This window comes from Pelophylax lessonae, assembly GCF_965119305.1.
Source record: "Pelophylax lessonae genome assembly, chromosome: 8".
NCBI classification, from domain to species: Eukaryota; Metazoa; Chordata; class Amphibia; order Anura; family Ranidae; genus Pelophylax; species Pelophylax lessonae.
Window position 1 is genome coordinate 6,229,433 of NC_138775.1, and position 13,711 is coordinate 6,243,143.

A 13,711-nucleotide genomic window follows, 5' to 3' on the forward strand; every position below is an offset into this window, starting at 1 on the left:
GTGAATGGGGAAGCCAGGAGCGCGCATGTCGGATATCAACAGAGACCGGGAGCGCGCATGTCAGATATCAATGGGGAGGCCGGGAGCGCGCTCTGTGCCCGCGCCTATAACACGTCGTGCAGGAGTTGGACAGCTTTAACCACTTAAGCCCCGGAAGATTTTACCCCCTTCCTGACCAGGCCCTATTTTGCGATTTGGCACTGCGTGACTTTAACAGACAATTGTGCGGTCGTGCGACGCTGTACCTAAACTAATTTGATGTCCTTTTTTCCCCACAAACAGAGCTTTCTTTTGGTGGTATTTGATCACCTGTGCGATTTTTATTTTTTGCGCTAAAAACAAAAAAAAAAAAAAAAAAGACAATTTTGCAAAAATAACAATATTTTTCACATTTTTTTTATATGAAATTCCCCCCAAAAAAATTTAAAAATCAAAATTTTTTAACATTTTAGGCCAATTTGTTTTCTGCTACATAATTTTGGTAATTAAAAAAAAAAAAAAAATCACAATAAGCGTATTTTGATTGGTTTGCGCCAAAGTTATTGCGTTTACTAACTAAGGGAAAGATTTTGGTCATTTTTGTTGTTTTTTTTTTCTAAACGAGTAATGGCGGCGATCTGCGATTTTTTTTTTTTGCGGGACTGCGGCATTGCGGCGGACAGATCGGACCCTTGACTGACATTTTTGGGGGTAGCAGTGACATTTCTACAGTAATCAGTGCTATACATATGTACTGTTACTGTAACAATGACACTGGCAGTGAAGGGGTTAACTTTATTAGAGAAGGAGGGGTTAAGTGTGTCCCTAGGGGTGTGCTTCTTACTGTAAAGGGGCGTGGCTAGTGATTTAACCACAGAGACATACGATCCTACATAGCAGGATCCTATGATCTATGCAGTTACACCAGGGAGAATGACTGTTTACATCAGCCGCCTGCCTTTCACCCGACAATCGCGAGTGAGCGGGCGGATATCGGGTCCGCCACTCACAGGGACGGGGGGGGGGGTCCGTGACCGCGCGGGAGCGTGCCTCCGGCGGCACGCGCTCGCTCCTTAGAGCCTCACAGGCTAGCAACGTAGATAAACGTTAAGCAGTCAGCAAGTGGTTAAAGCGAAGTTCCGGCCTCAAATACCTTTTTTTTTTTTTGAACTAAAAATACCCCTATAATACTAATCCATCGCCTTTTACAGAACCGCTATTCTCATACTTACAAGGTGTACAGTATTGGATTTTAGTCAAAATCTTTATTTTAAAAAGCACCGTCTGGGCGTGGCCATCTTGGATGTGGGCATCTGAAGCCGCAGTGTAATCTGCTGTGCCCTTCTTCCTGATTCCAATGAATATTCTGGGAGTTCTTCCTGGTTCCAGCCTCCTGGGAGTTCTTCCCGATTCCAGGGAGAGTTCGGGGAGTTCTTCCCGATTCCAGGGAGAGTTCGGGGAGTTCTTCCCGATTCCAGGGAGGGTCCCGGGAGTTCTTCCCGATTCCAGGGAGGGTCCCGGGAGTTCTTCCCGATTCCAGGGAGGGTCCCGGGAGCTCTTCCCGATTCCAGGGAGAGTTCCGGGAGCTCTTCCCGATTCCAGGGAATGTTCTGGGAGTTCTTCCCGATTCCAGGGAATGTTCGGGGAGTTCTTCCCGATTCCAGGGAATGTTCGGGGAGTTCTTCCCGATTCCAGGGAGAGTTCCGGGAGTTCTTCCCGATTCCAGGGAGAGTTCCGGGAGTTCTTCCCGATTCCAGGGAGAGTTCCGGGAGTTCTTCCCGATTCCAGGGGGTGTTCTGGGAGTTCTTCCTGATTCCAGGGAGTGTTCTGGGAGTTCTTCCTGATTCCAGGGAGTGTTCTTCCTGATTCCAGGGAGTATTCTGGGAGTTCTTCCCGATTCCAGGGAGTGTTCCGGGAGTTCTTCCCGATTCCAGGGGGTGTTCTGGGAGTTCTTCCCGATTCCAGGGGGTGTTCTGGGAGTTCTTCCCGATTCCAGGGAGTGTCCGGGGAGTTCTTCCCGATTCCAGGGAGTGTTCGGGGAGTTCTTCCCGATTCCAGGGAGAGTTCCGGGAGTTCTTCCCGATTCCAGGGAGTGTTCCGGGAGTTCTTCCCGATTCCAGGGGGTGTTCGGGGAGTTCTTCCCGATTCCAGGGGGTGTTCGGGGAGTTCTTCCCGATTCCAGGGAGAGTTCTGGGAGTTTTTCACGATTCCAGGGAGAGTTCTGGGAGTTCTTCCCGATTCCAGGGAGAGTTCCGGGAGTTCTTCCCGATTCCAGGGAGAGTTCCAGGAGTTCTTCCCGATTCCAGGGAGTGTTCCGGGACTTCTTCCCGATTCCAGGGAGTGTTCTGGGAGTTCTTCCTGATTCCAGGGAGTGTTCTGGGACTTCTTCCTGATTCCAGCCTCCTGGGAGTGATGACAAACAGCTCCCAGGATGCAATGCAAAGGCAGAAGTGATGTTGGTGGCCGCGGCCACAGAGGGGGGAGGAGGAGGAAATACAATCAAATGCCCTGATAAAAAGGTAAGGGACCCCCGAAAAAAATTAAAAAAATGCCCAATTATTGATCAGCATTGCGAGAACTTGCAAAATAGGCCGGAACTCCGCTTTAAGTCTGAAAACTGGAAATAAAATTTTGTACGACAAACAATTGGGGAATCATCTGATTAGTAGGGCGATTTCTACAGCCGGATTCGGACTTTTCGGATGGAGAACACGGAAGGTTGAAGCTATAAAATGTTCATCGTAAGCGAACACAACGTCCAATTTTCATTTACCTGCTCACGGAGCGCCGCGCGTACAAATACTGCGGCCCCTTACAACAAACATACCTGTACAAGTTCTTCTCTTCCAGGTCTGGGGGGAGAGTGCTGCCGCTGTGATTTGACACAGCAGGAGCCAATCAGCAGGTCCAGGCGGACCAGATGTCCACCAGGCCCCACCCATCGTTCCCGAGACAGGCTGAACAACAATCTATGTAAACAAGGCAGATCGCTGTTCTGTGGCAGAAGACAGAGATCCCGTGGTACTGCTAAGCAGGAATCTGGCCTCCCCCAGTCAGAGCACCTCCCCCACACAGTTAGAAAGCACTCCCTAGGAACATTTAACCCTTTGATCGCCCCTGATATTAACCCCTTCCCTGCCAGTGTCATTAGGATTTATACACAATGTAGGGGTATAGGACGGATGCACAATGTATCAGTATAGGATGGATACACAATGTAGGGGTATAGGATGTATATACAAAGTAGCGGTAGAGACATATACACACACACAATGTATCAATAGGGGCGGCGCTTCCTTTAACCCTTTCACTGGCAGAGATGTTTTAGCATTTTTTGCACATTTTAGGCCTGAAGCTTAGTTTAAAACCCCCCAAATGCGATTTATTTTATGAAAGCAGAGACCCCGGGGAATATTGGAGCGGTAGTTTCAATTTTATCAAACAATATTAGCACAATGGTTTATCAATCACAAAACTGGAAGCCAACACTCAGCTTGTCAGTATTACACACAGCATTCCCCCTCCCCCGCCGACATAGGACATATGTCAGTGGCAGTGAAAGAGTCAACAGAGCCAATCAGATCTCTGCAAAGGCCCCGATGGCGGTGCTGCCTGGAATCAGACAAAATATTTTTTTATAACAAACTTTATTAAAATAAAATATAATAAATATTTACACACAAAAACCCACATAAATGTGAAAGGAACCTCGGCGGCGGGGTCACATGTCGGGGGCGGGGCCCCTCTTCTCTATACATTCCCTCAGCTTGTCCTCCGTCAGGGAAAGTCTCTGCTCCAGAATGGCCACCGTCTGTACAGAGAGAGAGAGAGGTCACATGACACTGGATGACCAATGGTATGGATTGGGGTGGGTGGGGGGGTTATACACTGGGAGCACCCTGGGATGGGGGGGTGGTTATACACTGGGAGCACCCTGGGATTGGGGGTGGTTATACACTGGGAGCACCCTGGGATTGGGGGGAGTGGTTATACACTGGGAGCACCCTGGGATTGGGAGGGGTTATACACTGGGAGCACCCTGGGATTGGGAGGGGTTATACACTGGGAGCACCCTGGGATTGGGGGGTGGTTATACACTGGGAGCACCCTGGGATTGGGGGGGGGGGTTATACACTGGGAGCACCCTGGGATTGGGGGGGGGGTTATACACTGGGAGCACCCTGGGATTGGGGGGGGTTATACACTGGGAGCACCTTGGGATTGGGGGGGGGGGGTGGTTATACACTGGGAGCACCCTGGGATTTGGGGGGGGTGGTTATACACTGGGAGCACCCCCGGGGATTGGGGGGAGTGGTTATACACTGGGAGCACCCTGGGATTGGGGGGGGAGTGGTTATACACTGGGAGCACCCTGGGATTGGGAGGGGTTATACACTGGGCGCACCCTGGGATTGGGAGGGGTTATACACTGGGAGCACCCTGGGATTGGGGGGTGGTTTATACACTGGGAGCACCCTGGGATTTGGGGGGGTTATACACTGGGAGCACCCCCGGGGATTGGGGGGCCCCAGAGAGGTTAAAGTGGAACTCTGTATGTGGTGGGGGCCCCGCTTACCTGGGTGAGGATATCCAGCTGTCCCACAATGTGCTCCAGCGTGTTGGCGACGTTGTGAAGGTCGCTGCTCTCTGGCTGTGCGTTTGGCCGCTCATCAGACTGAGGTCCGGGGCTCCGCCTTCTCCCTACATCCACAATCATACCGGGAGCATCAAATTCACCCGCCTGGAACCGCAAAACACAAATCATCGATCAGGAAAAGAACGAGGAGGAAACATTTCCTGCAGAACTGCGACACCCAATATGGGGATACCGGGGGGGGGGGGGGGGGCGGACAAATTGGACACTAAGGGGTTTATTTACTAAACTAGACATTAAGTCTGTTAAATTAACGGGCGCTAGAACATATGGCTGACTGAGCGTCTCTCGCTTATCTCTTTTTTTTCTAACAACGCGAGAGCCGCATGACATAGCCAGCTCTGCAAATAGCGTCCCTGTTGCCCTAGCAACAGAGACACACGCAGAGCTGACCGAGCGGCTCTCGCGTGCCCGCGCACACCCGCCGCTTCAAGAGTTTTGGCCGGCCGCCCGACTGGGGTGTATGTAGGATATCTATTCTATATTAATAATATGCAAGTGTCTCTGCGTCCGTCCCTGTGTCTGTGGGATTGCGCTACTGCGCATGTGCCCCACGGACAGCCGTTGGGACTGGGGGCGGGCACCATGCCAGTGGCCCCAGAAGTAAGTCACACTGACCTGTGTAGGATGGGGAGCTCCTCGTTGTCGGAGTTTGGGGGTTCTAAGTAATTTTCTAGCAATGAATATTGGTTTTTAACTGGTAAACAACAAGTGTCAGAAATAGGCCCGGTCCTTAGGTGGTTACATAGGCAGACCATCATTCTGCTTCTCTCTGCACCGCCGGACCTGCTGATTGGCTCCCGCACACAGTCGCACGCTTTAGTGCCCCCCTCATGTGAACAAAGCCAAACTGTTCAGCGTCTTCCACAATATAACTAAATATTACACACTGATCACCTCGTATATTGGATGACTCGGGGGAGGGGGATGTGTCGGTTTGGGCGGACATCTTGTTTTGCTCTCCATGCCGTTCACGTTGGCATCTCGCGCTCGGTGCTTCAGGAGGTCGCTGTAGGTGGAGGAGTCAAAGTTGGTTTTCCACACCATGATCTGAAAGAGAAAAACGAGCTGAGAATCCGTCCTCTATAATTATCCCTCTCCGCACATCTCCATCCAAATATAACCGATCCGAGGACCGCCCACTTCCTGTGCCATGGAGAAACCCATCATTTGTTGTGGTTTGTGAACTCTCTGTACTCTCACATCTACAATTGTCACCAATCACCCCCCGACACACGCAGCATCGCTCCACTCCCCTGCCCCCCCCTCCCCAAAAACAGCATCCTTCCACTCCCCCCGCACCCCGACACACGCATCATCCCTCCGCTCCCTCTCCCCCAACACACGCAGCATCCCTCCGCTCCCTCTCCCCCAACACACGCAGCATCCCTCTGCTCCCTCTCCCCCAACACATGCAGCATCCCTCCGCTCCCTGTCCCCCAACACACGCAGCATCCCTCCGCTCCCTCTCCCCCAACACACGCAGCATCCCTCCGCTCCCTGTCCCCCAACACACGCAACATCCCTCCGCTCCCTCTCCCCCAACACACGCAGCATCCCTCCGCTCCCTCTCCCCCAACACACGCAGCATCCCTCCGCTCCCTCTCCCCCAACACACGCAGCATCCCTCCGCTCCCTCTCCCCCCAACACACGCAGCATCCCTCCGCTCCCTCTCCCCCCAACACACGCAGCATCCCTCCGCTCCCTGTCCCCCAACACACGCAGCATCCCTCCGCTCCCTGTCCCCCAACAGACGCAGCATCCCTCCGCTCCCTGTCCCCCAACAGACGCAGCATCCCTCCGCTCCCTCTCCCCCAACACAGGCAGCATCCCTCCGCTCCCTGTCCCCCAACACAGGCAGCATCCCTCCACTCCCTGTCCCCCAACACACGCAGCACCCCTCCGCTCCCTGTCCCCCAACACACACAGCACCCCTCCGCCCCCTGTCCCCCAACACAGGCAGCATCCCTCCGCTCCCTGTCCCCCAACACAGGCAGCATCCCTCCGCTCCCTGTCCCCCAACACACGCAGCATCCCTCCGCTCCCTGTCCCCCAACACACGCAGCATCCCTCCGCTCCCTCTCCCCCAACACACGCAGCATCCCTCCGCTCCTTCTCCCCCAACACACGCAGCATCCCTCCGCTCCCTCTCCCCCCAACAGACGCAGCATCCCTCCGCTCCCTCTCCCCCCAACAGACGCAGCATCCCTCCGCTCCCTGTCCCCCAACACAGGCAGCATCCCTCCGCTCCCTGTCCCCCAACAGACGCAGCATCCCTCTGCTCCCTGTCCCCCAACAGACGCAGCATCCCTCCGCTCCCTGTCCCCCAACACAGGCAGCATCCCTCCGCTCCCTGTCCCCCAACACAGGCAGCATCCCTCCGCTCCCTCTCCCCCAACACACGCAGCATCCCTCCCCTCCCTCTCCCCCAACACACGCAGCATCCCTCCGCTCCCTCTCCCCCAACACACGCAGCATCCCTCTGCTCCCTGTCCCCCAACACAGGCAGCATCCCTCCGCTCCCTGTCCCCCAACACACGCAGCATCCCTCCGCTCCCTCTCCCCCAACACACGCAGCATCCCTCTGCTCCCTCTCCCCCAACACACGCAGCATCCCTCTGCTCCCTCTCCCCAACACACGCAGCATCCCTCCACTCCCTCTCCCCCAACACACGCAGAATCCCTCCGCTCCCTCTCCCCCAACACACGCAGCATCCCTCCGCTCCCTCTCCCCCCAACACACGCAGCATCCCTCAGCTCCCTCTCCCCCAACACACGTAATTCATTCCAGGAGTCTTCATGGGAGGAGGGGCTTTCTCAGCTAAGCACACCCTCCTTCCTGCCCAAGCTAAGGGCAGATGGGATCTAGGAAGCAAATGCTACTACATGGGTCCTGTGCCCTTACTCAAGATGGCCACCACTAGAAATGCTAGGGGGATGTTTTTCAAAGTGATTGCTCAACAAAATAAATCATGGAGACATAGGGGGTTGGGGGGGGGGGGTTTGAATAATAAGATGCACTAAAAGTATAGGACTTTTTTTTTTTTTTAAACCATACTTACCTAGGTGGATGCTGCATTGGTCCCCTGCCAGCTCTAACACTAAGAACTGAGCAATCAGACACTGCCAATCACTCGGTTCTCACAGCTCTCTGCTCTGCCCCCTCCCCCCCAGTGCTCACTAGGACACTCCGCTTTGGAGGGGGGAGGCAGGGGCTCACTTAGATGCTGAGCAGTGTGCCGGGTCTACGCATGTGGGTGGACCCGGTCCCAATCTTTCTCCAGCCTGGACAATCTCTGTGATGTCAGCCGACAGCGGGCTTCAGCCTGCTGTCTGCTGAAAATGGGTCACAGGAGTGCAGAACGAAATTCCCTCTTGTGATCCCCAGAGGTAGTACAGCCAAACAAGCTTTCCCTGTACTTCTCCTTTAAGTAATGTTTTCAGTTAGTGATGCTCAGATGCAGCTTAGTTCCAATAAGGCTACGTTCACATGTCAGCGTATCGATCGCGGGCAGAATCACCGCGATTCTGCCCGGGATCCGGAAATCATTGCAAATCGCGGGACGCCTGTGCGTTGCCCACGATTTGCAATAGCACCCCAAACGCTGTGCGATGTTGCCGGTGATTTCCACCTGCCGAATCGCGGTACCATCGCGCAAAAAAAATCCCGGGACGCATGACGCCCCAAAGAAGCTCTTGTACCTTTTTTGGGCGTAATGCGTCCCGCGATTTTACCACGATTCGGCAGGCGGAAATCGCGACAACATCGCACAGCGTTTGGGGTGCTATTGCAAATCACAGGCAACGCACAGGCAATGATTTACGGATTGCGGCGATTCTGCCCGTGATCGCTACGCTGACATGTGAATGCAGCCTAAGTGGTCAGGGTCAGGAGCATCGAGAGGAGGAATATAGGACTCCAGCTCTTACCCAGCAATTCTTCACCAGGGCGCTGTTTGGGTTCCCCAAGGTTGGCGTGAGCATGAGACCCAGTTTGCCTGATGTCAAGAGATGGATGAGAGGACTCCGATGTGAAGGTGGGGGGGGGGGGGGGGTAGTCGTCCGTATACAGCGCTGTATATCAGCAGCGGGATGGGAGCTTCCTGTCCTACTCCCAGCATAAAATGTAGATTTGGGCTGAACACTGCTCATCCATTCATAGGGAGCTATGTATTCTTTGAATAAATACAAACCTTCCTTTGATTGGCTGAGGTGGAAAGGTGGGTGGATGACATGATCTCCGACTCATTCATAGAACACAAAGCTTCCTGTAAATGGATGAGCAGTGCCCAGCCTGAATTAATACTGTATACAGCGGAGGCTCCATACAGGTCACACACCTAGCAAGAGCACCTGTTACTGCAGTAAACAGTTAATTTGGGTCAGCTTGGCCCGAATTAACTATGTATAGGGGACAATAACCACTTGCCGACCGCCCCCCCTGTGTGTGTGTATTATATATATATATATATATATATATATATATATATATATATATATATATTGTGGGGCAGCTCCTACAGGCGAAATCACATACCTGTACGTGATTGCCTCTTCCGGGTTTGCGACACGCCCCGCCGGCAACCAGCTAGAGCTGAGATTGGAAACAGCAGAGGCAAATCAGTGGGTCCGGCGGACCCGATGTCTGAAAGGACCCCCCCCCCCCCACCCCGATTGTTCCAGAGAAAGGCAGAACAGTGGTAAACAAGGCAGATTGCCATTCTGCCACAAGGGAAGACAGAGATCCTGTGTTTCTGCTAAGCAGGAACACAGATCTCTGCCTTCCCACAGTCAGAGCACCTCCCCCACTGTTAGTAAACACTCCCCTATACTGAACTGCCAGGTCTGGGGCACCCACGCGTGCCACCGGCGACCCACTCTTGCTGTAATTGGACACAGGGGGAGCCAATCAGTGGGTCTGGGGGACTGTCCCTCAGGACCCGCCGATCGTTCCCGAGAGAAGCAGAACGGCGGTTTGCCTATTTAAACAAGGCAGATTGCCATTCTGTGACACAGGAAGAGAATGATCCTGTGTTACACGGATCTCTGCCTTCCCATGGTACAAGTACCTCCCCCCCACAGTTAGAAAGCACTCACTGGGTACACAGTTAACCCTTTGATTGCCCGTTAACCCCTTCCCTGCCAGTATCATTAGTACAGTAACAGCGCACTGATCACTGCATTGCTGTTACTGGCCCCCAAAAAGTGTAAAAAAATAAATAAAAATTCCATACATATACCCGTTAACCATATACTTTTATGCAAACAAATGGATATACACTTATTGGGGGTTTTTTTTTTTTTTTTTAACAAAAAACATGTAGCAGAATACAAATTGGCCTAAACTGAAGAAAGTTTTTTACATTTTTTTATTGGATGTTTTTGTAGCAGAAATTAAATAATTTATTTTTTTTTCCAAAAAATTGTCAGTCCTTTTTTGTTTAGGCTCCATTCACACCTGGGCGTTTTCAGCTCCAAAAACGCTCAAAAGAAACGCTTCCAAAACGCCCAACAAGTAAAACCCCATTCATTTAAATGGCCCCTGTTCACATCTGAGCGTTTTGCAAAACGCCTGAAGCTGAAAAAAGTACATGAGCTTCTTTTTGGGCTGATTACCAGCGTTTTTGATAGATGTCAATGAAAAACGCCTGAAAAAATAGTGGTAAAATCGCGGTAAAAAACGCTACGCTCAAGTGTGAATGCAGCCTTATAGTGCAAAAAATAAATAAATAAATAAACCGCAGAGGTGATCAACCACCACCTAAAGAAAGCTCTACTTGTGGGACAAAAAAGGACATAAAAAAGGTTATTTGGATACAGCGTTGCACAACTGCGCAATTGTTAGTTAAAGTAACTCAGCGCCGTGTTGCAAGAAAAAAAAAAAATGACCTGGTCATGAAGGGGGGGGGGGGGGTAAATCTTCCAGAGGAGGAGAAGAAGTGAAGAGGACATTTGTCTCCAATAATAAAATGGAAATTACGTTGGAGTTGGTTGGGAATCTTCTTATGATCAGCACAGATGTCCAGTTACAGAATATTCTGCATTTCCTTCTTCCTTCATGAATGATGAAACGCCAGAAAGGGCGTGACCTTCACATATGAGGCTCCGCCCCTTCCATCCTCTTGCACAAGACAATTTCTTAACCAATGTTGTGTAGTAAATGTGTGTGTGGTCACACTGACCAGGAAGTCAGCAATGTGCACACATCCCCAATAATGACTCCTCTCTATCCAGCTTTCTTTTGCTGGTATTTCATCACCTCTGCGGGTTTTATTTTTTAAACTATAAACAAACAAAAAACACAAAAAAAACCCCACAATATTTTGTACTTTCAGCTATAAAACATCCAATAAATAAAAAAAAAAAAAAAAAAAAGTCGAATCTATAAATTTAAGACAATCTGTATTCTGCTACATATTTTCAGAAAAAAAAACAAAGCCTATATTGATTGGTTTGCGCAAAAGTTATGTCTACAAACTAGGGGATATTTTTATTTTTTATTTATTTTTTGTACTAGTAATGGCGGCGATCAGTGATTTTTAGCGGGACAGCGACATTGCGGCGGACAAATTGGACACAACACTTTTGACACTTTTTTGGGGACCAGTAAAACAAATACAGTGATCAGCGCTAAAAGAAATGAACTGTTACTTGGCAGGGAAGGGGGTAAATTTCAGGGGTGATCAAAGGGTTTAATGTGTTCCTAGGGAGTGCTTACTCACTGAGTGGGGGAGGTGCTTGTACTGTGGGAAGACAGAGATTTTTTTTCCTGTTTAGCAGAAACACAAGATCTCCATCTTTCTCTCCGCTTCTCCTGTGAATGATTGGCGGGTCCCAGATGACGGCGGGTCTGCAGGACCTGCTGATTGGCTCCCGCTTTATCCCATCACCAGATCATTTGGTGGAGGGGGGGATTATGGTGTGGGGGTGTTTTTCAGGGGTTGGGCTTGGCCCTTTAGTTCCAGTGAAGGGAACTCTTCAGGTGTCAGCATACCAAGACATTTTGGACAATTTCATGCTCCCAACATTGTGGGAGGAGTTTGGGGATGGCCCCTTCCTGTTCCAACATGACTGCGTACCAGTGCACAAAGCAAGGTCCATAAAGACATGGATGAGCGAGTTTGGGGTGGAGGAACTTGACTGGCCTGCACAGAGTCCTGACCTCAACCCATTTTGGGATGAATTAGAGCAGAGACTGGGAGCCAGTCCTTCTCATCCAACATCAGTGCCTGACCTCACAAATGCGTTTCTGGAAGAATGGTGAAACATTTCCATAGACACTCCTAAACCTTGTGGACGGCCTTCCCAGAAGAGTTGAAGCTGTTATAGCTGCAATTGCCATTAAATTGATGTGTGTGTAAAGGCAGGTGTCCCAATACTTTTGGTAATATAGTGTATATAGAGAGGCATCCCAATACTTTTGGTAATATAGTGTATATAGAGAGGCGTCCCAATACTTTTGGTAATATAGTGTATATAGAGAGGCGTCCCAATACTTTTGGTAATATGGTGTATATAGAGAGGCGTCCCAATACTTTTGGTAATATAGTGTATATAGAGAGGCGTCCTAATACTTTTGGTAATATGGTGTATATAGAGAGGCGTCCCAATACTTTTGGTAATATAGTGTATATAGAGAGGCGTCCCAATACTTTTGGTAATATAGTGTATATAGAGAGGCGTCCCAATACTTTTGGTAATATGGTGTATATAGAGAGGCGTCCCAATACTTTTGGTAATATAGTGTATATAGAGAGGCGTCCTAATACTTTTGGTAATATGGTGTATATAGAGAGGCGTCCCAATACTTTTGGTAATATGGTGTATATAGAGAGGCGTCCCAATACTTTTGGTAATATAGTGTATATAGAGAGGCGTCCCAATACTTCTGGTAATATAGTGTATACAGAGAGGGGTCCCAATACTTCTGGTAATATGGTGTATGTAGGGAGGGGGTGTGTATAATGTTTGGGGGATTTGGGAGTTATTTTCTAGCAAAAACAAAAACAATGTTTCCATGTAGGAGAGAAGTGTGAGAATTGGCGAGCGCAGGGCTGAGATTCGGGAGATCCCGGTGTAAGCAGAGGGTTGAGGTTGATCAGTGCTGGGAGTGCGGCGTGTTCTCACATTCCAGGGACGTGCACACTGGGCGCTCACATGAACTCTCTGCCGGGTATTCCAGGTATTTCTGACTTTCTTGCACTTACTTGTTCATCGGATCCCCCGGAGGCAAAGAAATCTCCTTCACGTGAAAACCGGACAGCAGTCACAGCGCCCTGCGCACAGCATGGAGAGAGAACAGCGATATCAGTCAGCAAATATCAACTCTACATACAACGCAGGGCAGCAGGGGGGGGTCACTGCACATACAACGCAGCGCAGCAGGGGGGGGTCACTGCACATACAACGCAGCGCAGCAGGGGGGGGTCACTGCACATACAACGCAGCGCAGCAGGGGGGGTCCCGTACATTGTAGAGATAAATAACCATTTCAGATTATACTTCTTAAAGTGATAGTAAAGGCAGAAGGTGCATTCTATGCATTAAGATAGCCTTCTGTATGCAGCCCCTCCTCAGCCCCCCCCTCCTCAGCCCCCCCCCCCCCCCTCCTCAGCCCCCCATCTTTTTCTTTTTTTTTTGATTAAAATAATAAACACACAAGACTTTACAAATCACTTTAAAGCCCCATCACACCCAGAACCAAACATTTATTATATCGCAGCGACGATCTAAGTGTAACAGTAAGGCTACATTCACACCTGAGCAGAGCGTTTTTCGCGCGTTTTTTACCGCGATTTACAGGCGTTTTTTGTGCAGGCGTTTTTTGATTGAATAGAGACCAATGGAAAACGCCTGTAATCTGCCCAAAAAGAAGCTCATGTACTTTTTTGAGCGTTGGGCGTTTTGCTCACAGCGTCAAAACGCTCAGATGTGTACAGGGGCCATTGAAATGAATAGGATTTGTCTTGTTGGGCGTTTTGAGAGCTGATCCTAGAGCAGAAAAACTCCCCAAAAATGCCCCAAAACGCCTACATGTGAATGGAGCCTAACAGTTTTTTTCGTCTCTTTTGGGATAA

At 50.3% G+C, this 13,711-nt stretch overlaps 1 protein-coding gene across 1 annotated transcript in view; it reads right to left on the reverse strand.

Annotated features, from left to right (window-relative positions):
- Window positions 1-3,700: 3,700 nt before the first annotated feature.
- The window catches only part of POC1A (POC1 centriolar protein A), a gene marked incomplete at its 3' end in the record, with an annotated part of 30,658 nt that continues 20,647 nt past the window's right edge, over window positions 3,701-13,711 (reverse strand). Inside the window, exons 8-11 of the mRNA XM_082265697.1 lie at window positions 12,842-12,910; window positions 5,531-5,683; window positions 4,556-4,720; window positions 3,701-3,790 (exon numbers count right to left, since the gene is read on the reverse strand). Of these exons, the coding sequence (XP_082121823.1) occupies window positions 3,701-3,790; window positions 4,556-4,720; window positions 5,531-5,683; window positions 12,842-12,910 (477 nt within the window). The remainder of the gene's footprint in view (window positions 3,791-4,555; window positions 4,721-5,530; window positions 5,684-12,841; window positions 12,911-13,711) is intronic.